This window comes from Aspergillus fumigatus, chromosome 5 (genome assembly GCF_000002655.1).
Source record: "Aspergillus fumigatus Af293 chromosome 5, whole genome shotgun sequence".
Taxonomy (NCBI): Eukaryota; Fungi; Ascomycota; class Eurotiomycetes; order Eurotiales; family Aspergillaceae; genus Aspergillus; species Aspergillus fumigatus.
In genome coordinates, this window is record NC_007198.1 from 1,491,611 (window position 1) to 1,515,998 (window position 24,388).

General features: G+C 52.5%; 7 protein-coding genes across 7 annotated transcripts; 3 read left to right on the top strand and 4 right to left on the bottom strand.

Moving 5' to 3' along the window:
• Positions 1 to 124: 124 nt before the first annotated feature.
• On the top strand, positions 125 to 2,570 carry AFUA_5G06230 (putative GABA permease; the record flags this gene model as incomplete). The annotated part of the gene is made up of 8 exons (XM_748917.3): positions 125 to 621; positions 685 to 830; positions 890 to 917; positions 955 to 1,001; positions 1,062 to 1,209; positions 1,272 to 1,804; positions 1,858 to 2,329; positions 2,392 to 2,570. The coding sequence occupies exons 1-8, from the start codon at positions 525 to 527 to the stop codon at positions 2,568 to 2,570; spliced, it is 1,650 nt and encodes a 549-aa protein (XP_754010.2). The 5' UTR covers positions 125 to 524.
• A 274-nt stretch (positions 2,571 to 2,844) lies between these two features.
• On the bottom strand, positions 2,845 to 4,009 carry alcC (zinc-dependent alcohol dehydrogenase; the record flags this gene model as incomplete). The annotated part of the gene is made up of 3 exons (XM_748916.1): positions 2,845 to 2,891; positions 2,945 to 3,299; positions 3,359 to 4,009. The coding sequence occupies 3 exons, from the start codon at positions 4,007 to 4,009 to the stop codon at positions 2,845 to 2,847; spliced, it is 1,053 nt and encodes a 350-aa protein (XP_754009.1).
• Positions 4,010 to 6,815: 2,806 nt separating this feature from the next.
• Positions 6,816 to 12,833, top strand: ino80 (chromatin-remodeling ATPase INO80; the record flags this gene model as incomplete). Its single annotated transcript, XM_748914.2, has 4 exons — positions 6,816 to 7,349; positions 7,428 to 7,994; positions 8,055 to 11,874; positions 11,954 to 12,833. 4 exons carry the CDS (start codon positions 6,816 to 6,818, stop codon positions 12,157 to 12,159), a joined length of 5,127 nt encoding a protein of 1,708 aa, XP_754007.1. The 3' UTR covers positions 12,160 to 12,833.
• Positions 12,834 to 12,934: 101 nt separating this feature from the next.
• Positions 12,935 to 15,588, top strand: hemA (5-aminolevulinic acid synthase HemA). Its single transcript, XM_748913.2, has 2 exons — positions 12,935 to 13,691; positions 13,749 to 15,588. Exons 1-2 carry the CDS (start codon positions 13,007 to 13,009, stop codon positions 15,323 to 15,325), a joined length of 2,262 nt encoding a protein of 753 aa, XP_754006.2. The 5' UTR covers positions 12,935 to 13,006; the 3' UTR covers positions 15,326 to 15,588.
• Positions 15,589 to 15,828: 240 nt separating this feature from the next.
• On the bottom strand, positions 15,829 to 17,462 carry AFUA_5G06280 (DNA-directed RNA polymerase I subunit RPA49; the record flags this gene model as incomplete). Its single annotated transcript, XM_748912.1, has 3 exons — positions 15,829 to 16,866; positions 16,927 to 17,267; positions 17,315 to 17,462. 3 exons carry the CDS (start codon positions 17,460 to 17,462, stop codon positions 15,829 to 15,831), a joined length of 1,527 nt encoding a protein of 508 aa, XP_754005.1.
• Positions 17,463 to 18,867: 1,405 nt separating this feature from the next.
• AFUA_5G06290 (putative MFS transporter) lies at positions 18,868 to 21,362 on the bottom strand. The gene is made up of 10 exons (XM_748911.2): positions 21,095 to 21,362; positions 20,845 to 21,007; positions 20,619 to 20,776; positions 20,474 to 20,566; positions 20,371 to 20,400; positions 19,955 to 20,311; positions 19,850 to 19,903; positions 19,749 to 19,796; positions 19,379 to 19,696; positions 18,868 to 19,311 (listed from the first exon to the last, which is right to left on the bottom strand). Exons 1-10 carry the CDS (start codon positions 21,105 to 21,107, stop codon positions 19,067 to 19,069), a joined length of 1,479 nt encoding a protein of 492 aa, XP_754004.1. The 5' UTR covers positions 21,108 to 21,362; the 3' UTR covers positions 18,868 to 19,066.
• A 224-nt stretch (positions 21,363 to 21,586) lies between these two features.
• pex3 (peroxisomal biogenesis factor 3) lies at positions 21,587 to 24,339 on the bottom strand. Its single transcript, XM_748910.2, has 4 exons — positions 23,950 to 24,339; positions 23,480 to 23,832; positions 23,023 to 23,419; positions 21,587 to 22,962 (listed from the first exon to the last, which is right to left on the bottom strand). Exons 1-4 carry the CDS (start codon positions 24,105 to 24,107, stop codon positions 22,284 to 22,286), a joined length of 1,587 nt encoding a protein of 528 aa, XP_754003.1. The 5' UTR covers positions 24,108 to 24,339; the 3' UTR covers positions 21,587 to 22,283.
• Positions 24,340 to 24,388: the final 49 nt, after the last annotated feature.

Sequence of the window (24,388 nt, forward strand, 5' to 3'; positions counted from 1 at the left end):
TCATCATCACTTAAGATTCAACTCGAACCATCAAGTTTTCGAGCCGACGCATGCTCTAGGCTCTTATCAGCGCCACGACGCGCAGAGATTGGATGCGCTCTCCGGGGTCTGAATTGCTTCGCTCGTGATAGGTAATTAACTGATATCAGAATTCAGCCATTGCCACTACCACAGTGACACAAGCATCGAGTTACTGGGATTGGCTCCCTTGACTTTCCGTGCCTTTAGCTCAGCTGTTGAACCCCGCACAAGGGGGACGATATGACGACGAAATTATGGCTGAGATGATGAATATTCCTTATCAGACATTGGATGGGTGCAAGGCCCATGCAAGGGATCATAGGATGTATACCCCTCCTTATCAAAACTCAATTCTCTCATATCTCTACCGTCGGTCGTGTACATATCAGATGGACATCGAATATAGATATACCTACGTGACGGGTTAACTTCAATGACCTTTCTTGCTAATCTCAGCTTCGCGTCTCTCTTGTATTGTTGACTCCTCCCTCAATCACCAAACCATGGCGGAAAAGTCTCGAGCTATGGACGCCAAGTCCAAGGTTGCGCAGACAGTCGATCCTGATATCGCTGTCGAGCCTGGCGACATGGAGTTACTCGGTGTGTGGCATGGTGTACCATCTACAATGCGAATATGCTGCTGATGGATATGGATTCTTCCAGCGACGCTGGGGTACAAGCAAGAGCTTCGACGACATTACTCCACTACCCAGATCTTTGCGGTTGCGTTCAGCATCATGGGGTTGTTACCCTCCATTGCATCTACCTTGTCGTTCTCGTTGCCTGCGGGTCCAGTGGGCATGGTCTGGGTAAACTATCTCCATGAATTGCAATGTGGATTTTTGAAGTGTCCGCTGACTAGTGACAGGGTAAGAGCTTTGGGTCACTGTCTGTGGGTGCATTCATTCAGCGGTATTGACTCTCTTTCTATAGGATGGCTCGTTGCAAGCGTGTTCATCTTTATCGTTGGCCTGGCTATGGTACGTGTTTGACTGGGTACGGATTTGATGGCTCTGGACTGATTGTCCGTTTCGTCATAGGCTGATCTGGCATCCGCGATGCCAACCGCTGGCGGTCTTTATTTCTGGACGCATTATTTCAGCGACGAGAAATGGAAGAATCCTCTGAGTTTTGTGGTTGGATACAGCAACACTATCGGCCTTGTGGGTGGTGTCTGCTCGATTGATTGTGCGTGCAGCGCTCCCCCGGTCTGGTGGTAACTGAGGCGTATGCTGACGCACATGATGTAGATGGGTTTGCGACCATGTTGCTCTCGCTCGTGTCTATTGCCCGCGATGGGGAGTGGACTGCTTCCCGCCCAGTCGTGTATGCCACCTACGTCGCTTGTGTCGTCGTACACGGGTTGATCACCACGTTCTTTGCGCGCATCATGCCGAAGATCCAGACGCTCTGTATCGTCAGCAACATCGGGCTCGTGGTAGCAACCGTGATTGCGCTCCCGATTGGCAAGGCGATAAATGGCGGGCCGGTGAACCCGGGTTCCTATGTCTTCGGACATACTGATAACCTGACCACATGGCCAGCGGGCTGGGCGTTTATGCTTGCGTGGCTCTCGCCTATCTGGACCATTGGCGCCTTTGATTCCTGCGTTCATATGAGCGAGGAGGCTACTCATGCCACACGTGCCGTGCCGCTTGGTATCCTCTGGTCGACCGGGCTGTGTGGTATCCTGGGGTTTCTGTCTCTTGCAGTTATAGCAGCTGTGATGGATACCAACCTGGAGAAAGTGTTGGGAACTGCTTTTGGTCAACCGATGGCGCAGGTAAGCTTGTTGTGCTGTCAGGCACACCCGAAGTTCGAGCTGATGATCGTCAGATCTACTACGACGCACTCGGCAAACCCGGTGCACTGGGCTTCATGGCCGTCGTCGCCGTCGTCCAGTTCTTCATGGGCCTGAGTCTCGTCCTCGCAGCCTCCCGACAGAGCTGGGCCTTCTCCCGCGACGGCGCCCTCCCCTTCTCCTCCTTCTTCCGGCACGTCAGCAAACGCATCCGCTACCAGCCCGTCCGCATGATCTGGGGTGTCGTCACAGCCGCCGTCATCATCGGTCTACTCTGCCTCATCAACAGCGCCGCCTCGAACGCTCTGTTCTCTCTCGCCGTCGCGGGGAACGATCTAGCCTGGCTGACCCCCATTTTTGCGCGGCTCGTCTGGGGCGGCGAGCGCTTCCACCCGGGAGAATTTTACACGGGCCAGCTGAGCAAGCCTATCGCCGTCACGGCCATCGTCTATCTCTTCTTTGCGATCGTCTTGTGCATGTTTCCCACCCTGGGACCTGGTCCAACTCGTAAGTTTTTCATTTCTTCAGGTAGATAAACGCATTGTGTGTGTGCTGACGTGTTTGAAAAGCTGAGGACATGAACTATACTGTTGTCATCAACAGTGCGCTTTGGGGTGGTGCGCTGTTGTATTATCTGCTGTATGCGCGCAAGTTCTACAAGGGTCCGCAGACGACTGTTGGACAGCCGTCGTCCACTCCTTCGGAGACGAATCTGGAGAAGTTGGATGGGGAGAAGGGCGTCAATTGAAGGGGACCTGTATCTACTTGTATATCGTAGTTGCTTCTTGTTATTAACCCGCTGGCTGCTCGAATTGCGCTACATGGACTGCCGATTTCCAGGCTGGGAAAGGCAGAGGTGAGTGTCAATTTACGAAGAGTTAGATACATGTTATTTCGTTAGTTCATCAATGGCCATCACTTCTCTGTACAGTAGATAGGAAGGAGCATAGTGTTTCCTGTACGCATTGCCCAGACATTCGGCACGTCAATCACCAATCGCTGCTATCTGCAGATCTTCCGCTTCACTCAGGTATTTCAAGAACGTATCGACCAGCGACCTTGCCTTGTTCTATTACAGGGTTGTCAGCGACGAATCTGAACAGGATACGAGAAGGAACTAACCCATCAGCTCAAATATACGCGGAAGGTCCTTCAACGGCGCTTTTTTGAACGGCGCATTGATGAGCCCCCTGGCGAAGAAGTCAATTGCCTCGACACCATCCTGCCGATTCCCCACGTAACTGCCCTTGATGGTGATCATCTTGACGACGGTGTTGAACACAGGTGCTTTCAGGTACGCGCCCGCGGGCATACCGATCGCGACGATAGTACCACGCGAGCGGACATAATCCGTAGCTTGCTGGAAGGGCTTCTCCGAGACGGCGAGGAGGAGGACGGCGTGGGCGCCGAGTCCCCCCGGGGTGGCGGCTTTGACGTCCTCGACGACGTTCGTGGATTTGGTAAAGTCGATATAGGCCTGTTGTGGGAGAGGTTTAGTTAGGTACGTGCAGAAAAAAAAAATTGCAGACCTCTTACCTCTGCACCGAGTTTCTCGCACATTTCTCGCTTCTCATCGCCGCCATCGATCGCTACGACTCGCAATCCCATCGCTTTGGCGTATTGCTGGGCGAGAGAGCCTAGACCACCTCCTGCGCCCACGATCGCGACTGTCTGCCCTGGCCGAGCGCCAGATTCCTTCAGGCCCTTGTAGACCGTGAGGCCGGCACAGAGGATTGGAGCTGCCGCATCAAGGGGGACGCCGTTGGGGATTTTGGAGGCATGAGTGGCTTTGGCGACGCAGTATTGCTGGAATGTGCCGTCGACCGTGTATCCGGACATGGTTGCGCGGGGACAAAGAGGCTCTTCAGACTGCTTACAGAATTCACATTCCATGCAGGACCCGTTCAACCACTTGATACCTGCGTGATCGCCAATCTCGAAGCCAGTCACCAGCTCGCCTTTGGCCACAACCACCCCGACACCCTCATGGCCTCCGACAAGAGGCAATTTTAGCGCGAGGGGCCAGTCGCCCTTCATGGCATGCAGATCTGTGTGGCATACACCCGAGTAACGGAGTTTGACAAGAATGTCATCAGGACCGGGTTTGGGCACGGGTATCTCCTTGTAGACCGGTGGGCTGCCCTTCTCTAAAACCACCTGGGCCCATTGCTTGTCTGGGATTGTCATGCTGGTTGGTGTCGCAAGCTACAACTGTCAGAGAAAAACGATTTGCCAGGTAACTGAGGTAAGAAAGTTTTTAAGAAAGGAATTGTCGAGTAAACAGCTGGATCTCCGGTGGCTCTTATAATTTCATGGAAAGGTTTCTCTCAGTGGTTCGAGGTAGAGGAAAGTAAGGAACCAGGTGCTCCATTGTTAGATCCAAGTCAGATAATGACGTCGTTGAATTCGTCTATGGAATGGCCAGTCATCTCATCTCATGAATGGCTTATACACACACAGGATGAGCAGGCAAGATGAGGCGACAAGTGAATGGGCCCACTGAGATGCACGGTGAGCTGCTTATTTCCCATGCTGTCCAACAGTTCGTAACGTGATGGGGCAGCAGAGACGTCAGAGACTTCTTCATCTGGAGAATGGTTCTGAATTTCCAGCGTGGAGACTGCTTGGATCAGACCATATCTACGTATCCTCGGGAACCGGACGGTGGATGACGGCACGATCTCATCACATTAAGAGTTCGTCGTTTCTCCAGATCGCTGCAAGTGGGCATTTTCAGCAGCCAGGCGAATGCAAGAGTCCAGGTACCATGTACCCTGGGGGAATCAATAACAGTCGAATCTGAATTAAAGTTGACTCTACAGACATGCAACAGTTTCTGGAACTGGAAGTGTTGGGTAGACCATAAGATCGTGGCATGACTGATGGAGGAGGGAGAGGGAGGCGAACTAATCTTACGATATGATATATTGACTTATGGTGAGATGATCGATTCAACGGTTACAATATATGACCAGGGAAGAGAAGATATCTGACGATGCAATCTCCGTCGTGTCGTCGTTGCAAGATTGAATGTGGCTGCCTCAGGCATGCCATGCCTGTGGGATATTCAAGTCCACTGAGGTGATGAGACAACGAGAGACAACGAGACCTCAGTAGCTTCTGAATGCTTATATTAGGAGGCAATAGAATCAATCCGGTCCGTATCCTTATCATAGGAAGTCGAAATAATCCGTCCATGAGGATCCCCAGGCCGATGTACAGCAAATGTACGTAAAGAGCGAACAAGGCAGGCCTCAACAGCCCTTGTACCTTTTAATTCGTGCACACAGGAACCGCCAGGGCCATGCACCCTTTAGGTGTCTTAGTCCCTGTGCTTCCCCAGCTCCGACGCATAGACGGGTGGCTGCGCAACAACCGCGTCTTCGTCAATATGGTTATTGGTCCTCACCGAAGAACAACGGACGCGGGAATTCCAAGGAAGAGAGAAAGATGAATCGCATTGACCATCGACCTGCAACAGCATAGTGCGTGGTGTGAAGCGTGTCAAGCCATTGCTATGGCTCTTTAGACTCTTCTCCTGCAGTCCATGGGAAATCTCACCTTAGCAAGGGCTCTGTGGTTTCAGGTGACGACAGACATCATCCAGCACCACCATCATCTGTGACTTCCTTACGTTTGGTATGAATAGGCAATTTTAGTACCCCTGCGCGGGGTAGCATGCAATCTTTCGCAACTGAGACACGTCGCATCTACAGATAGATTCTACACATAGGACGGGGTATTCTGACTTCTATCAGAGACTAATGCTATTAGTGCAATCCAAGTCAATGGCTATAGAAGTTATGGCCGTGGCCTTGATGGTTTCGAAAATGTAATTACAGGTATCGGACCCATAGGCTTGGCATCGAATACCTTGATCTGGAGTAGTGAATATCACGAAAAGGCAGGTTGAACAGTGACAAAATGGAGGCAGACTCTTATAGTCACTGTCATTAGAGCACCTTCAGATTATTCCCTTTTCCAACACTGTCAATCTGTCGAGTGCTTCATCAAAGTGCAACCGATTGAAGGTCGAATCGATCGGCCTAGGTACCTTAGGTAGGTTCAGTGGCGTACGTAATCCCAATACACATACCGCCAAGCTGTACGTGTACGGATCACGGACAGGCCCAAAAAAGCGACGAAAGAGGAAGAAGAGGAACAAGTAAAGTCAGTGAAGAGAGGATAGAGAGAAAAACCTGGGCAAAGGGGGAAAGGCTGGAACGACCAGCTTGAAGGTCCAACAACAGCATCACTATTATCATCATCATCATTCACTAACTAAACTATTCCTTCCTTTCCTCCGCCATCGACCCTTACTTTTCTATATCCTCCATCTATCCCCATCATCTAACTATTCCATCTTCATCTCATCATCTACATCTCCAACTTCTCCATCCCACTTGTTTCCCTTTCTCCCTTTCTCCACAAGCTCCGTCAGCCGCACCACAGTGTTAATTCTCCATTTGGGAGAACCACAGACGGGTGCTCGTTTTCCATCGCATCTGAGCCTGAGCCTGAGCCTCTCTGGCGCTGACGGGAGTTTGTTGGTTTGGCCCACCATCCACAAAGAGCTCGCCTTCATCCAATTATCCCGAGAGGTTCCTGTCAAAACGGTGAGGCAACCTTTTCTAATCCCATTTGTCTTTCCCCTTCCCTCCCTTTAACTCATCTTCCCGCTTCACAATTTGTCTTGTATGAACCGCCGATCCATTTCCTTATTTCAACCGTTGAATCCATCTTTTCTTAACCGTACCCTGTCTGGGAGCTAATCCTTTAGTCAAGCAGTTGAAACCGCCGCGACAGGTGCGAAACGCGTGACTGGCCGTCCCCTCTGGAAAGATACCTTTCCTCTCTCCCCTCTCTCGTTTGGACGACCGGCCCTGTTCAATGTTCACTTGACCAAGACGCCTTTCCGAAGTTCAACTGTCTTATCGCTGCCCCTGTTGTATTCGAATATTCGCCGCCGCGTTCTCCGGCACACGCGGGCATCATGACGGGGGCTCCGCCTTACAATCCTCAGTCTCCGACGCAGCAACCTCGTTTTCCCGTCTATTCTCCTCCGAATAAGAATCGTTCATACTATCCCAACAACGATCAGTACCAGCAGCACGCTCCGCAGACACCGCCGGCTTTCGCTCCACAGCCGTCACTGTCTCGGAGTCCCCATTACTCACATGCGCCTTCGCCCTTACCAGCTACGCTACCTCCATTAAACGGTGGTGCTCCTCCGCCAGGGCATCATCCGGAGCCTTCTTCGCAGTATCAGACACATTCGTCGGCAGGGACGCCGCAGTTTTCATTACCAAGGCCATATTCTGCATCAATGATGTCCAGCAACGGCGCATCCTCCTACAACCACTCCACTGCATCCCACGCCCATCCATCGGCTCGCCTGGAAAGTCTATCGCAATCGCCTCCAAAGAAAGAGACGGAACCACTGTACCCAATCGGAGGAAATGGTGCTCCTGGATACTCATCGTCAATGATGCGAGAGCCCCGGCCGGCTTCTCCCCCTAGAGAAACGGTACGTCCTCACTACGAGCATTATGGTAAACGAATGTGAGATGAGTATGTTTACTGAATTTTTGTTCCCTTTATCTAGAAACATGCTCGCGCTGCCGACCCCATGTCGTTCGCCAGCATTCTTTCGGGCCCGACTGAAGAGACCTCTCCTATAAAGCAGCCTTCCCTTCCAGAAGCCCTGCCGGGCCCGGCAACCACAATCACACCCGCACCACCAACCCTTGCCCCAGTGCCAGCAAGGAGAAGACTCACACCACCTCCAGTGACGCACGCTCTTCCGCCTACCTCCCAACTTAAAGTTAAGGAGCCGGAGCCCATCTCCCCCGCAGCCTTGCCCCGACTTGAGAAGAAACCGAGCGCCGAAAAACGTCGTCGGAATGTGGAACAAGAGCCCAAATCCGCCGAAGCGCTTCCAGTTGCATCTACTCACGGTGCTTTCGAACCGACAAAAGCCGCTCGGGTCTCCAACCGCAAGACATTAACAGAGCGAGATGCTGAAGCCATCAACAAGATCATTGCCGAGATTGACAATGCCGACAAGAGCGATGTCGAGTCGCCTGGCTTTGAAGTGGAGTATGGGCGCTACATGGTGAAGAGCAAGAAAAGGGCCTTAGATGCGGAAAAAGCCGAGGGCATCAGGCGCAAGGTAGGCCTCTATTTTACATCTTTCCACATTTGAAATATCAAAGTACTAATGCCAAGACAGCGTCGCCGTCATGATTTCCTTGTCAAGCTCGGTAAAACTTTCGAGAAGCAGGCAAACGCGGGAGTGGATCGATTCCGGGCCGCAAACGAAGCGTCGGTCATAGCTGAAGTTCAGGCGAAGGAAATTCAGGACGAAAAGGAACGCAAGAAGGACATGCAGCGGAAGCGGCGGCGTGAGAATACGGTGCGTTTGGAAATGCAGAAGAAGCTTGAAGCGGAGCGCAAGGCAAATAAGGCCAACGATGCTGCCGAGAAGGCCAAATTCCTCCGCGAAGCGGAAAGGGCCCAGAGAAAGATCAAATCGACCAAGCGAGCTCTCGAAGGTGTCACATCGCCGGAGGAAATCGGAGAGGTCACGCCGCTTGCTCCTAATCTGGAAGGAGGCACTACCAGCTCATTCCACATCGGTCGCAGCTCCCCATCGAGGCGCAAGTCTGGACGCTCGGGGACCTCACGGCCGAAGAAATCCAAGGAGCAGAAGCAGGCCGAGAAGGATGCGGCCGAAGCTGCTTATGCTGCCATGGAGAATGATGAGCCCCTGCCTCTCGCTCCCAAGGAAGATCCGAGAAAGGAGACCGTCAAGAAGGAGGCCAAGGGTGCACGTTCCAAAGAAACCACGCCTGCGCCCGTGTCCGCATTCGAATCGAAGGGTTACAACCAAATATATGAACAGATCTGGCGGGATATTGCCCGGAAAGACATCCCCAAGGTCTATCGCATCAAGACCCTTTCTCTCAGTACGCGTCAAGAAAACTTGCGGAAGACAGCTCAGCTTGCCAGCAAGCAGTCTCGCAAATGGCAAGAGCGTACGAATAAGAGTATGAAAGACACGCAAGCCCGCGCCAAGCGCACGATGCGTGAAATGATGTCCTTCTGGAAGCGCAACGAGCGCGAGGAGCGTGATCTGCGTCGTCTGGCTGAGAAACAGGAGATCGAGTCCGCCAAGAAGGCAGAAGCAGAGCGTGAAGCCAATCGTCAGAAGCGGAAGCTGAATTTCTTGATCTCGCAGACTGAACTGTATTCTCACTTCATTGGTCGAAAGATTAAAGGCGCCGGAGCAGATTCTTCTGGGGATACCGCTGTCGACGGCTCCGATGAGACTATCCAGCCTGGCAAGGCCGACCACACCATTGATCTGCCGCCTACCGTCGCCGACGTGGGCGCCAAAGTCACCAATTTTGAGGACCTGGATTTCGACGCGGAAGATGAGACGGCTCTGCGGCAGGCAGCCTTGGCTAATGCCCAGAACGCCGTCAAAGAAGCTCAGGAGCGGGCACGTGCCTTTAATGCCGAAGAGAACCCAATGGCTGCTCTCGACGAGGGCGAACTGAACTTTCAGAACCCCACGAGTTTGGGCGATATCGAAATCTCTCAGCCCAAGATGCTTACGGCCAAGCTCAAGGAATACCAGCTGAAGGGGCTGAACTGGCTTGTCAATTTGTACGAGCAAGGTATCAACGGTATTTTGGCCGACGAGATGGGTCTGGGTAAGACCATCCAGTCTATATCGGTCATGGCATACTTGGCTGAGGTTCACAACATCTGGGGGCCGTTCTTGGTCATTGCGCCAGCATCGACACTGCATAACTGGCAGCAGGAAATCACCAAGTTTGTCCCTGATATCAAGGTGCTGCCTTACTGGGGTTCGGCGAAGGATCGCAAGGTTCTCAGGAAGTTCTGGGACCGCAAGCACATCACTTACACCAAAGAGTCAGAGTTCCATGTCCTTGTGACATCGTATCAGCTTGTCGTCCTTGATTCGCAGTACTTCCAGAAAGTCAAGTGGCAGTACATGATTCTCGACGAAGCCCAGGCCATCAAGTCGTCTCAAAGCTCGCGGTGGAAGAACCTGCTCGGATTTCACTGCCGAAACCGTCTGTTGCTCACTGGTACCCCGATTCAGAATAACATGCAGGAATTGTGGGCACTTTTGCATTTCATTATGCCGACCTTGTTTGACTCTCACGATGAATTCAGCGAGTGGTTCTCCAAGGACATCGAGTCTCACGCTCAAAGTAATACCAAACTTAACGAGGACCAGCTCCGGCGGTTGCACATGATTCTGAAACCATTTATGCTTCGTCGCGTGAAGAAACATGTCCAGCAAGAACTTGGAGACAAAGTTGAGAAGGATGTGTTCTGCGACCTGACGTATAGACAGCGGGCCTACTACACCAACTTGCGGAACCGCGTCAGCATCATGGATCTCATTGAGAAGGCCGCCGTTGGCGATGAAGCCGACAGCACGACACTGATGAACTTGGTCATGCAGTTCCGGAAAGTCTGCAACCACCCCGACCTGTTCGAGCGGGCAGAGACAAAGTCACCGTTCTCGGTTGGATATTTTGCAGAAACTGCCTCGTTCGTCCGCGAGGGACAGAATGTGGATGTTCGCTACTCGACGCGCAATCTGATTGAGTACAACCTGCCGCGCCTTTTATGCAGCCCCAGTGGTCGTATTGACATGGCTGGGCCGGGCAATGAACACGCTGGTTTCCGAGGCAAATACCTGCAGCACTTGATGAATATTTTCACCCCGGAGAATATCAAGCGCAGCATCGATGAGGATGGTGCCTTTTCGTTCCTGCGGTTCGCCGACACCTCCATCAATGAGGCGTACGAGCAGTCCCATCTCGGCGTCTTCGAGCGGGCGGTGCGCCGTCGTGGCCAGAGCAACAGACTGTCTCACCTGAATGTTATCTACGATGATGAAGAGGACGAGAAAACATCGAAGTTTGTGCTTCCTCATTCCCTCTTCAATATCGTCCAGCGGAACGATCGCCAGGCTGTCCGCAACGTTACCGTGGAGGGCTACATGCGGGATCTGATGAATGTCTCTGAGGCTACGTTTGAACGCGATGGCCTAGGCGTGATTGAACCCAGCGCGAGCCCTGCGGCTTCGGCGCCTCCGATCACCATCTCCTGCTCTGGTCAAGTGGCTCTCAGGGAAACCCAGGATACCTTTTTCAACGTCTCCGTTCGTCATGCCCTCTTTAGCACGCCTTCTAGACAGATGGAGCAGCAGATCCTCGAGAAGAAGTTGGACCCCGCCCCGTTCTCGCTTCCGCCCATGTTGCCGAAGCCGATATCCACCAAGGGCCGATACACGCATATCGAGGTTCCATCCATGCGGCGTTTCGTCACCGATTCGGGCAAGCTGGCCAAACTGGACGAACTTTTACGTGAGCTCAAGGCAGGCGGTCACCGTGTGCTTCTGTACTTCCAGATGACACGCATGATTGATCTGATGGAAGAGTATCTCACGTACCGCAACTACAAGTACTGCCGCTTGGACGGAAGCACGAAACTCGAGGACCGTCGTGACACCGTGGCCGATTTCCAACAACGGCCCGAGATCTTTGTGTTCCTCTTGTCGACCCGTGCCGGTGGTCTGGGTATCAACCTGACTGCAGCCGACACGGTCATTTTCTACGATTCGGATTGGAACCCGACTATTGACTCGCAGGCTATGGATCGAGCGCATCGTCTCGGCCAGACCCGACAGGTGACCGTCTACCGGCTCATCACGCGCGGCACCATCGAAGAGCGAATCCGCAAGCGAGCCCTGCAGAAAGAAGAGGTGCAGCGCGTTGTCATCTCCGGCGGTGCGGCCGGCGGAGTTGACTTCAACACTCGCAACCGCGAGAGTCGGACCAAGGATATCGCCATGTGGCTGGCGGATGATGAACAGGCCGAACTGATTGAGCAGAAGGAGAAAGAAGCGCTAGACCGCGGTGAGGTGTTTGGCGCTGGCAAAGGAGGCAAGAAGGCGGCGCAAAAGAGAAAGAAGGATCTTACACTTGACGACATGTATCACGAAGGTATGGCGCAACTCCCCATTTTTTTTTTTTTCTTTTTTCTTTATTGATGATAGGATGCTGACTTTCTTTTCTACTACAGGAGAAGGAAACTTTGATGATATCAGCGCGAAGCCTTCGGGGGCAGCAACGCCTGTTTCAACTGCAGATAACTTTGGCACACCCTCGTCGACACCTGTGCCCAAGCGAGGACGTGGCCGTGGCAACGGCAAGGGATCGTCGAAGCGAGCCAAGACGACCACGGAGCGTTTGCGACTGATTGATGGTGACGGTGGACTGGAAAGTTGAGTCGCACACCAACTATGACCGATCCAGACATTACTGGTACCTACCCGCATGACTGAATGGGGCTACGGCGTTTTTTGAGAGACTACTGTGATTTTGATGGATTTGTGCTTATTGCCCGCGGCAGCTTGTTATTTCTGCCTTGTATTAACATGTCAACTTTTGCTGCTCTAATCTACCTGACACTTTTTTTTTTGAAGGATGGCTGGAGGGGATGATGTGAGATGAAAAGCAGAGAGAGAATAAGCTGATTGAGATTGACGATGCGATAGACGAGCATGCGGCTGTATGTGGCTGGATTTCCTTATTATTTGTCCATTCATTGTCTTGTTCTGATTGGCGATATGGTTAATGACTTGGACCTGTGGTGTTCTGTTCCTTGGCCATGATTTGCCCCGATGGATGCTGGGGTGGGCTTCAGCTGAAGTGAAAGATTCTCCCTTGCTTTGTGTCCATTACTTGGACGACTACATAAAAGTCGTAATAAATGAGTTCAATGAAAAGGTCGGGGTCATCATTATGTCGTCGCACTCCGAAGACGGAATGGAATTGCGTGAGGAGACTTCCTCGGCCCACCATGGAGGATTCCGAGCATATGCCGTCGGGCGTTCCGCATACCGTACGATACTTTATTTTACCACCTTACCCACCCTTTCCCCAGTATCGGATCATACGGCTACGGTAATTCCGGCGAGTCTTCAAATCTTCATTACCAGCCAATCACATGCTGTGTATTAGCAGCCACCTGTAGATGTATATTGCCCCAACAGGCTTAGCGCAAAAGTCTCCCCCTCCCGCGGTGCCGCACAGTTCTCCCCATCGGTGACTGAGGCACTGAGGCAATGAGGCGATGAGGCAACGGCCGAGTCACACTTTGGCTTTTAGTCATCCTCCGGGTTCTTTTTCTCGGTTTCTGCGTCTGTTCTGCAGCCATGCCTTATACCTCTTGGCCAACGACTGGATCCAATCTCCTGCATCGGCGTCTGGAAAAAGTAGTGTCTGTCTGAGAAAGCCACAAGATTCCGCTCTATTTTATTGCTTTCGTATTTCTCTTCTCTCATTTTCCCCCCTCCCCCTTCCCAATTCGACTTTTTTCCCCTTGGTGTCCAAGCTTCTCTCTCCAATCTCTCAACACCACCAAACCAATTCCTGCCTCGACGAGTCTCTCTGCTCGCTCGCTGCTGTCACCATGGAGTCTCTTCTCCAGCAGTCTCGGGCGATGTGCCCGTTCCTCAAGCGCACGTCTCCCACCGCTCTGCGTACTCTCGCCACGGCTACCCGTCCCAGCATGAGTCCCGGCGGAGGTACCATGTCGAACCTCCAGGTTATCGCTCGTCGTTGCCCTGTGATGAGCAAGGCCCTGGCTGTCCAGAGTGCCCGCATGGCCGGTGCCAAGAGGTTCACCTCCACTGCCGCTGGTGTGCCGGGAATGAGCAGCAAGCATTTCCGTCCCGCTCAGACCAGAAGAGCGCTGCACAGTACTGGAGGCAATGGCGCCAATCTCAGCCCTGATCTATACAAGAACACCGACAGACGTGCGTACTGTTCTCAGCCAATGGATTGGAGATATATCGCTAATTGATTTTGAACAGTCCAACCCACCTTTGGCACCGGCAAAGGCAAGACTCCACGGGCCACTTCTCCCTCCACGGTTGCCGGTCCCCGTCCTGAGGTTCCCGCCCCCGCTCCATTCGACTACAATGCTTTCTACCTGGGTGAACTGGAGAAGAAACACAAGGACAAGTCCTACCGCTACTTCAACAATATCAATCGTCTCGCCAAGGAATTCCCCCGTGCTCACACCGCCTCGATGGAAGAGCGGGTGACCGTGTGGTGCTCAAATGACTATTTGGGAATGGGCCGCAACCCGGAAGTGTTGGCCACCATGCACGAGACTCTGGATACCTACGGAGCCGGCGCCGGTGGTACTCGCAATATCTCGGGACACAACAAGCATGCCGTGGCTCTAGAGAACACGCTCGCCAACCTGCACGGCAAGGAAGCGGCGCTGGTTTTCAGCTCGTGCTATGTTGCCAACGATGCCACGCTCGCGACACTGGGAAGCAAGATGCCCGACTGTGTTATCCTGTCGGACAGCCTGAACCATGCATCGATGATTCAGGGTATCCGTCACTCTGGCGCCAAGAAGATGGTGTTCAAGCACAACGACCTAGTCGATTTGGAGCAGAAGCTGGCGTCTCTGCCATTACATGTGCCCAAGATCATCGCGTTCGAGTCCGTTTACAGTATGTGCGGGTCCATTGCCCCAATTGAAGCTATCTGTGATCTCGCCGACAAGTACGGCGCCATTACCTTTTTGGATGAGGTCCATGCCGTGGGTATGTACGGTCCTCACGGGGCTGGTGTCGCAGAACATCTCGACTACGAGATCTATGCCTCTCAGGACACCCCCAACCCTCGCTCCACCAAGGGGACGGTGATGGACCGCGTAGACATCATCACCGGTACTCTGGGCAAGGCGTATGGGTGTGTCGGAGGCTACATTGCCGGCTCGGCGGCTATGGTGGATACCATCCGTTCCCTCGCTCCCGGTTTCATCTTCACCACCTCGCTGCCTCCGGCGACAATGGCCGGAGCCAACACAGCCATCCTGTACCAGGCACGCCACAAGGGCGACCGTGTGCTGCAGCAGTTGCACACTCGGGCCGTGAAGAAGGCATTGAAGGAACTGGATATCCCCGTGATTCCGAACCCTTCTCACATCGTACCTCTTCTGGTTGGTGATGCCGAGCTTGCCAAGAAGGCCTCGGACAAGCTGCTGGAGGAGCACGGAATCTACGTCCAGGCGATTAACTACCCGACCGTGCCTCGCGGGGAGGAGCGCCTGCGCATCACCCCCACTCCGGGACACGTCAAGGAACACCGCGACCACCTGGTTCACGCCGTCCAGGCGGTCTGGAACGATCTGGGCATCAAGCGCACCAGTGACTGGGCAGCCCAGGGTGGATTTGTCGGTGTGGGTGTCGAAGGCGCCGAGGAGCAGAACCAGCCCATCTGGAAGGACGCACAGCTCGGCCTGGTCGAGTACGAGTCTCTGGAGCAGGCCGTCGAGCGTGAGTTCCAGCAGGCGCCTCGCATGCAAACCGCCACTCCCATCCATCCTGCTGCGGCCCCTGCTGCCTCCATCCCCGTTGGCGTGGCTGCTTAAGACCGGTCGCTGCCTCACGATCCGGTACTGTCTTCACATATAATTCGAACCACCTAAACACCTGATGATCCAGGTCGTGGGTTTTGGGTGTGATTTTGATATTTTACTTAATGACAATATTGCCTTGTCATCAGGAGTACATGCACTTATATATTTTCAGTTCCTTATATGAGGAACGTTCACAAATACATCCGAACCGGCCTGTCATTACCGCACTTTTGGGTTCGATAGATCAATTCAAGAGCCAGTCTCTACCTTTGGCATGTCTCCAATTTTAACGGTCGTAGTTGGAATCCTGCGTATTTTAAAACATAGTAGGCCTCTATAAGAGATGAGTGACATCTATAGTCCAACGTTTCGCGCTATCTAGTTACAATGAAACCCCAAACGCCATGACACCGTGAGAGAAAGCGCAGTATTGCGGGAGACAGGTATCCCAAACCCAACTTTACTAGTTTTATCATTTTCCATATTGAGACAAAAACGACTGCAAGGGCGGACAATCACCTCCTTCCACCGCGGCTCACCTTGGGAAATTCCACTGGGATCTTGAGCCGGGCAATCCGTCTCGCGGCCGCCTCGGCCTTGCCACCCTTGATATTCCATTTCGCGAACTCGCTCTCGCGCGGCTTGTCGACGCGGCAGCCCAGTTCGCGGAAGTACTGCAGGATAGTGGCGCTCTCGAGCCTCAGGTCGTCGCGCAGATCGGCGGGGTCGGTGGCCAGCTCGTTGGGCGAGTTGCCGCCCAGGGAGCTGGCGCCGCCGTCCTTGGCGGGCTGCGGGGGAATATGCAGCGAGAGCGCGCAGATGGTGGTGTGCAGGAAGGTAAGGTCGTTCTTGGTGAGGTGAGAGCCCTGCGGGGCGAATTTGCGGCGGAGGGCGTCGATGACGGGGTCCGGGAGAGTGCCGGCGTCGGATTGGCTTGTATTCTGCTGTTGCTGCTTGCTGGTCGAGGCGGGGTTGCCCGAGGCCGAGGAGAGGATGCGTCGCAGTTCCTCGCGAGGCGGGAGGCGCTTGCTGCCTGGTCCAGCGGACGATTTGGGGTCTCGACCGGAGCGTAGGGAGCGGGCGAACTCGAGCAGGAGGAGGATGAAGCGGAGGATCTGGAGGTGGGTGGTGTTGCCGGACTTGACGACCGCCTCGACGCGGCGGGAGACGTAGCGCGAGGTCGTGGCCACGGGGAGGCCGGCGGAGACGGTGTCGGCCCACTCCTTGACGCCGGGGAGCTGGCGGAGGGTGACCAGCCCGTTGGGGACGAGCACGTCGATCGGGTAGACGTCGGCAGGGTGCGTTGCGTCCAGGTTGGCTTGCGGGATAGGCTTATTGGCTTGCACCTGCGCCTGCACGGCGGCCGCCTTGGAGGCGATGTCGGTCGCAGCGTCAGCGGGCATGGACGAAAGGATGGCCGACTCGGCGGCGTTGGCGGCACCGGCGGGCGCGTTGGACAACTGGGCGTTCTCAGCCATTGACTGTGCCGCCTTGCGTGATTGTTTCGTGCCGAAGGTGTTGGTGAGTTCGGTGCGCTGTGCGCGCATGGTTTTCTATCGCAGTCAGCATCTGTCAAAGAGTCAAGCAGCTGTACACAAAATCCGAGAGCTTACCACTTCCTCCTCCTCGCTACTCTCCTCATCCTCCTCTGCCAGGGGTCTCATCCTCCTTATGGCGCCTCGCACCGTCAACTTGCGCACCTCGACAAGCTGCCAGGTCTTCTTCTCCGGGTCCACCACGGCAACGTAGTGCTTTAGCTGAGAGTCAGCGTCCTCCTCCGCCTCGCGGCCCACAAAGTCCAGCTTGGGGTGCTCGGAGGATTGCAGAAGGAGCTCCGACGAAACGATCCCCTTGTTGCGATTTGCCGATGACGAAGAATTTGCGCGGGCTTTGAAATACGGCGTAAAACGCAGGTTGCGGGGGGCGTTGACGCCAGGAGTAGTGACTGTGTAGCCTGTCAATCGATTTGTGTGTAGTAAAGCAGATTCATATCATCCATACTTATCACAGGAACCAGCTCGCTATGCTCCTCCACTACACTGGCCGACAGAGGTGGTAGGTCCTTGAGCTCGAGCGCTGGTTTCTTGCTCGGATGTTCATGGCGATCAGAGTCGCGCTTGCGCTTTTTGTCGGCTTTATCCGATGGCATATTGATCCTTTGGCGAGGAGAAAAGAGGATATAAAGAGATTTTGCTGAATGGCGTGGTGTTGTAGCTTAGATACGCGGGCTGAAATGTTCTTTTGAAGGGAAAAAAAAAATTGCCGGGTTCAAATTTTGGCTCTCCGCACTCCAAGGCGGAGATGCTCGTTATTAGGCACGCAAACCAGAGCACGGCGAATTGGTACATGTCCCTTATTCATCATTATCAAGAGTTAATATTACCGCGATGACTCCTCTTCTGCGGATTGGAACCTCTCAAGTAGAATCTACGATACTGGATGCAAGTTCTGTTGTCATCGTAAACTTTTTTGCCATTTCATTTATAATAAACTCTCGAAGGACACCTCTCCATGGCTCAACGTCTCACTAGAGAGCAAGACCCGAACTAAGAAGCGAGCAATTGACCGGCTCTCATGTGACACCCAAAAGGTTCGGTGAATAAACACAGTACAGCGATGAATAAAAATGAAGAATCACTTTTTCTTCAAACTTTCCCACCGACCTCTCCAACCTCCACCGAACAGTCGCCTCTCCGAGAAAATAAGGACACGGATATACGTATCCCATACTGTCTGATCAAGAGAAAAAGGTTATCGAAAACGTTGAAGTGAGCCCGAGGAGGATGGAAGCAGGCTGTTGAACTGCGGACTCCGAATTCGAATATAGGTAGTTCAACCGTAAACAACTTTTTCTAGGAAATCGGACCAGACAGGAACCCATTGGAGCGGCTGGACCACGGAACGATCATAACAAGGAATCATCATCGTAACGTCGTCGAATATCATGGTCGGCGTTCAACTTGAGCATCGACATGAAGAACCGAGATGGAGTGGGCGAGACGTTTATTTCCTGTGGAGGCCATTAGCATCATGTTGGATCCAACTGACCTCCCATCGCTTCGATTGGTGATGGTGATGAAGGGGTAACTCACGATCTGGCTCTCATCTTTCTTCTCTTACGCTTAAGGCGACGAACGCGCTTCTTTCTCCACTTGGCTCTCATCTTCGTAGATGGTTCGAGACTGAGGCAGGTCAGTCAATTGCTGGACGATGAAAGTCCTGAAGGCGAGGGGGGTCAATACTCACACTGCTGCGAGGATGAGAAGATGGTTGCAAGAAGGATGGAGAGCTGCGGCGGAGCTGCTCTTTGTGTGCGCTGTGGCTGACTCAGCAGAGTATGCCACTAAGGGCTCGCTAGTGGTACGACCCCTCTGATTGGTTCGTCAAGGCGCACTCAGGTGGCTCTCTTACCGAGCTAAAATTACGTCAGCCGAATCTGTATCCCATTGGCGAAGGGCCTAAGGTAAACTATTAGATAGGGGGTATTCGACTACTTGTTCAGACAAGTCTATTACTTTTGCTGAGTCTACCTCTGAGTATAGTAATCTACACTAACTGAAACCATTGCCTTTAAAGACGAGGTGTCGTGGCGAACTGGCATTGATCATAGCGTAGAGTTCTTGTTAAGTTCATGTCATGACGTAAATATTAGTTTATCCAAAAAAGATATTCCAATAGTCCGTGGCTCCAGTGCAAGCGCTGATAGAAAGCCCTAGCCCTATCTTCCAATATCTTTAGAATATATCGAATATATCAATAAGTATAGCGGTAATTGGGCGCAAGATCGCCCAGCTGCTCTTGCTCCTGTTCCGTAAGCTCAATGGTAGCACCGTTAGCCATGGCGCGATCACGCTCCCGATTGTCGTACCAGACCGCTGCAAGATAAGCGGTACAGCATGCTGCGGAGAAGCAGAGGAAGGAAAGACTGATGATATACCCATTTCGGTACAGCGGTGCGTCCTTCGCCAGGAATGAATAGGTAGCGATGATACCGCCAACTGGTTATGCTTGTCAGCTTTCAACCCTCTTACGCACCCTGAACGCATTGCAGAAATTGCAACTTACTGTTACCGAATCCGATCTGCCATGCTGTTCCCACGCCCCGTCGACGGTGTCCACTCAGATTCATGGCGTACCAACATACAACTACGGCCATTGAGCTGTAGCAACCACCGGTCACCATGAAGAGCGCCCCATACTGAACATTCCGGTGAGCCACGCCGTGAACATTCAGCAGGATCCCAAAGCCGCCCATGGCAATCAACATGGGAATCATCGCAAAAATGTAGCGGTGCCTGAACTTATCAGAAAGGGTTGCAATCAGCATGGAGAAGCCGAACGCGGCTGCCCATGGGGCCACGGAGTAGAGTTGGGTTTTGATCGCTGGCACAGACAGTCAGCAGGGCCGATATTTGTGGAAGCGCCAGACACCTACAAGAGTAGCCATAAGTTTTGATGATGGTCGGGGCGAAATACGCGTATCCTGCACGCTGTTAAGAATGGAACCCATTCAAGAGCCATGTTGAGCATGCTCACCGTATGCCGTGACGATCTGGCCAAAGTACATGAAGCCACCAATGAAGATCTTATCTAAGAAGGAGTCAGCGAAGATCAAAACCCCAAGGCTGGCGCGCCACTCACAGTCCTTAAAGACTGCCAGCACATCGCGCACGGTCAGCTTGACATCTCTACCAGCGGCGCCGACGTCCTTGGCAAGCTTCGCACGAATGAACTCTCGCTCCTCATCATTCAGCCACTTGACGTCTTCTGGGAAGTCTGGAAGCACGAAGAACCAGACAAGCGAAACAACACAGGTAAGGACGCCTTCGATGATGAAGACCCATCGCCAGCCATTGTAGCCACGAAGTCCGGCCATCTCTCCAAGACCACTGGCGAGAAGACCACCGAATGCGCCTGCTAAGGTAGTAGAGCTGAAGAAGAAGCTGAATCGTTTCTGTGCCTCGCTGCGCTTATACCACATTCCCAGCAGATAGAAGCCTGCCACGTCGCGATTGGTCATTGACTGGGTCAATCGTTCTCGGAGGAAACAGACTTACACCCAGGGAACATTCCCGTCTCAAACATGCCTAGCACATGTACATTAGTTTTTTTATTCAACGGGGACTTATTTTTATTATCTTGTGATGGGGTGGTAAATACCAAGAAACCAGCGGGTGGTCATCAAGCCACCCCAGCTCGAAACCAATCCTTGACAGATCGTCACAAAGCCAAATAAGAACATACATAACGATACTGCGGTAATGTCAGCAGCCTGCTCCCTATCGCAGAAAGACGAAGGACATACACCATACGTGGGGCTTTAGCTTCTTCAGTAATATGTTGGATGGAATCTCAAAGAGGACGTAGGGTACGAAGAAGATGGTCAACGCAGTGTTGTACTTAGTATTTTCGATATTTAGATCCTTCTGCAGCCCGAGAATCGCGGCATTGCTGATGTTGACTCTGTGACGGCGCATTACAGAGCTCAGTTCATGCACGGGGCTAGGGGTTTTGTTTTGAGGATTGCATACCGGTCGAGAAAGGCGAGCAAGTACATGACACAGAGGCACGGCACGATATGCCAGTCAATCTTGGCCATCAGCTTCCGCTCTGTGGTGGTAGTGAGCGGAGGGAGGTCCGCGGACTCGCTATAGATCTCGCCCTCGGCTTTACCATTATCTGTTTCGGAGACGCCTATGTATCCGAAGAGGAGTTAGCCGTCTATTTCTCAAGGGATGGATGTCTCGTAAAATGTAGAGAACGATTACCGAGGAGAAACACCTTTTAACGCCATAATTAATGATTTCAGGGCGCAATTATTTCTGTCCCCCCTTGGACGAAGGCTGATAGTGAGGATTGACTCAGCAGAAGGGGGAGAGAGGAAGAAACAGATGTTGTGCAGAAGAGAATGCGTTCTTATTTCTCACTAAGCACGCACAGTGTGACCTTGGGCAGCCGTGGCGAGTCAGGGACACAATCAGCAGTGACCCAAGCCTTTTTATTTGTCAGATCATATCTACGAACTAGTTATCTTTTCCTCCGCTCCTAGTCTACAAATAAAAGGGATCTTCGGTGACTGAGCAACCTATGCGATACCTCTTTTGGGGATCGGACAAGGCCGAGGTTACTGTACCCCCAATGTTACGGAGCCATACTAGCAAAGCAGCCCAGGAGACGGACGCCGATGCGGAGATAGTGCTTATTATTTGCGAAGGACTCACGTAATAATTTATTTAGTAGACGAATAGACCGACTACCACAAAACGCAGCTCCGTACTTAATACCAAGTAGTAAGATGATGATAGTATCACGAGCAATGTCGGCCAATTGACGAATCCCCAATCCTTCAGCGCCGAGCGATTCCCCGCAGATTTCCCCGGCCAAGCTTTCTCCGTGGATTTTGGACCATCTCCGCATTCCTATCCGCCGGAGAAGGTTGGCTCTTGTAGAATGATGAGTGCGGTTTAGCCAGTACTCTCATGGAATAAACCATGAACCATTCTTAACATTCTATCATTTGGTTCCTAGGAGCATCTACTAGACGAAGTTGCATTGCACCCGTCCTGATATTATTGCTTGGATCATTGACTAGACTGATCATTTAGATAGCATCCGATTCCGCAAAGTATCGGGTTAGCGGATAATATTGGTGTTGCGGTAATGGATAAACGACTCACGAACGAGTCATTCTGTCAAATTGCAGTGCTAGTCCCGTTTATAACAAGAGAACTCGATAGTCGATGGTCAGTCTAGTGGACATGCACAATCTACGCAGGTACTAGAAAACGACAAGCACCTGAAAACCCTCGCCAGGTATTCTGGACTGATATTAGTCGGTAATCATACAATCAGCACAGCTTGAAATCCCCAGGATTGACGCTGTGCGAGATACATAAGCTAAGAAGGAACCGACTAAGTGAGGGACAAATGGGTAGTGAGAAGCCAAGCTGCCCTCTGGAATTGAAGCAGCTCACTCGCTCGACTCCACTGCCTTTCCCCATGCCTTCTCGAAAGCCGAGTTGTTCTCAGCCACTGCACTTGGACTAGCTTGGTTAAGATCTTGGGTATCATCCTTGTCCACCATTACTGGGGCCGTGGAAGACGTATCAGAGTGATCTCTCTCGGCAGTGACTTGTTCCTCTTTCTGCTCCGCGCCTGGCAGCTGGAAGTCAAAGTTCGAGCTGTAAATGACGGCTGCGAAGGCCTCCAGATTCCGAACGTTCTGGTCCATGGCGGAAAGATAGATGTTCGGCGGATTTGTGCCGTTGCCAATAACATGCGCCTGCCGCGCCATCACAGCAAGGACATTCGCGAGCTTCGTCTTGACATCCGCTGTCTTCACCTGTGGGACAACTGTGGCAACCGAGGTGAATGATTGCGGCACGCTTTCAGACGCTTGTGGTGACGACTGGAATGCCTCCTGGATGCAATTTTGCATCAGTAAGTCAAAACATTCATCGTTGAGGCCTTGCAGGACGCGACCAAAGGTTGGCGATTCAATCAGGTCGGCCGTCTCATCGAGAAGGTGTCGCAGGGTCGAAGCTGACTGAGAGGTCGTGGGTTCAGTCACCCCCGCAACTCCCGACTCCTCCAACAAATGCTCCTCCTCTTCGCGAGGAGGGAGCAGATAGGGCAGCCATCTTCGGCTTCTATACCTATAAGTCGGCACAGGAACCTTTATCTTATGGGAAAACTGTGGCCGGACATACCTTCTCTCCTCCGGAGTGTTGCCTTCCACCTTCTTGCGGATGTCAAGAGTCAATTCCGACAACCTCCCCACGGAAATATCTTCCCGTGGGTTTAAAGAGCCAAACGCATCTGTGACTGCAGCCTGTACCTCGTTCATCAGGTCCTTCCAGCCACGGTGGAGCAACCACCAGCTGAATGCAAGATATCGTCGGTTTGTCTCGAAATCATTTCCCAAGGTCTGAGTCAGATCATCGTCATCATGGTCCTCAAGTTTGATCGTGGAGGTATTTGCCGGAGGAGTAGCCAGGGAGATCACGCTGGATAGATAATTTCGGCGACCAAGCAGATTGAGTTGGATTCGGGTGAAAATAGTTAGTAAGGACAAGGTGTAGATGAGAGTAAACGATCTGGTGACAGCTGCAGTTGCGACGTTAGCTATCCCGTCTGAGCAGTTTTATACGAGTGAAGGCAACGTACAAGTGATCTTAACCTCGTTCCAGAGTTGAGTTTTGTTGCGCTTTACCCGTGCCGGCCCTTCGCTGTCGAAGGACGATTCTCCTACTTGACTTGTACGGACAAACCCATCGCTCTGGAAGCTTGAGAGGCTTCTTCGATCATCATCGGCTGCACTCGGTGACACCGAGCTCAGGTCCGACACGGTTCCCTCCCCAGCCTGGAGTCGAGCCAATCTCTCCGCCCGCTTCTTCTGCAATTCTTTGGTCAATTCCTCCACGGGAAGGGCTTCGACGATACCTTCCGCTGCGGTTGGTAAGAGAGCCAGCACAGTATAGGTACAGTCCGTCTGATTTTGTTCGAAACGTCGCCGTAAACTAGACAGATCAATCAGTCACCATCATGTCAGTCATCAAAGCCGAGCACACGAGTGGATGGATGTTTTGTCCATCTCATTCGGCCAAAAGATCAAGGTGAATCCAAAGATAACGTACTTTTCTCGGGCAATTCGATCGCTGCTCATCTGCTCCCGGGCTTCTGTGATTTTGGAAAGCACATATTGTCCTGCGAGATAGCCAGCTCCAATAATGCCAGCCCCGATCGCGAGACCTTTGCGATTGCGTCGGAACCAGCGTCTAGTAGCTCCAATCATGATAGAGCTAGAGATGGGAGAGCAATGAAAGTCAAATCATTCAAAATAATTCATTACATATCATGAGATTGAAAGTAAGCAGAAAAATCCAATGGAAATGATGTCTTAGAGTGGTTGTAGGTTGGAACAACCGCGACACAGGAGCTGTTGGTTTGAGAACCCAAGAGACGAGCAGGCCTCGGCTAGAGTGTGAGAGCGATAACAGAAACGGCCGACAACGTGAACAGCGCCGGACCAGGTCAAGAATCGATGAGTCGACGACGATGCTCATCTAAGTCATA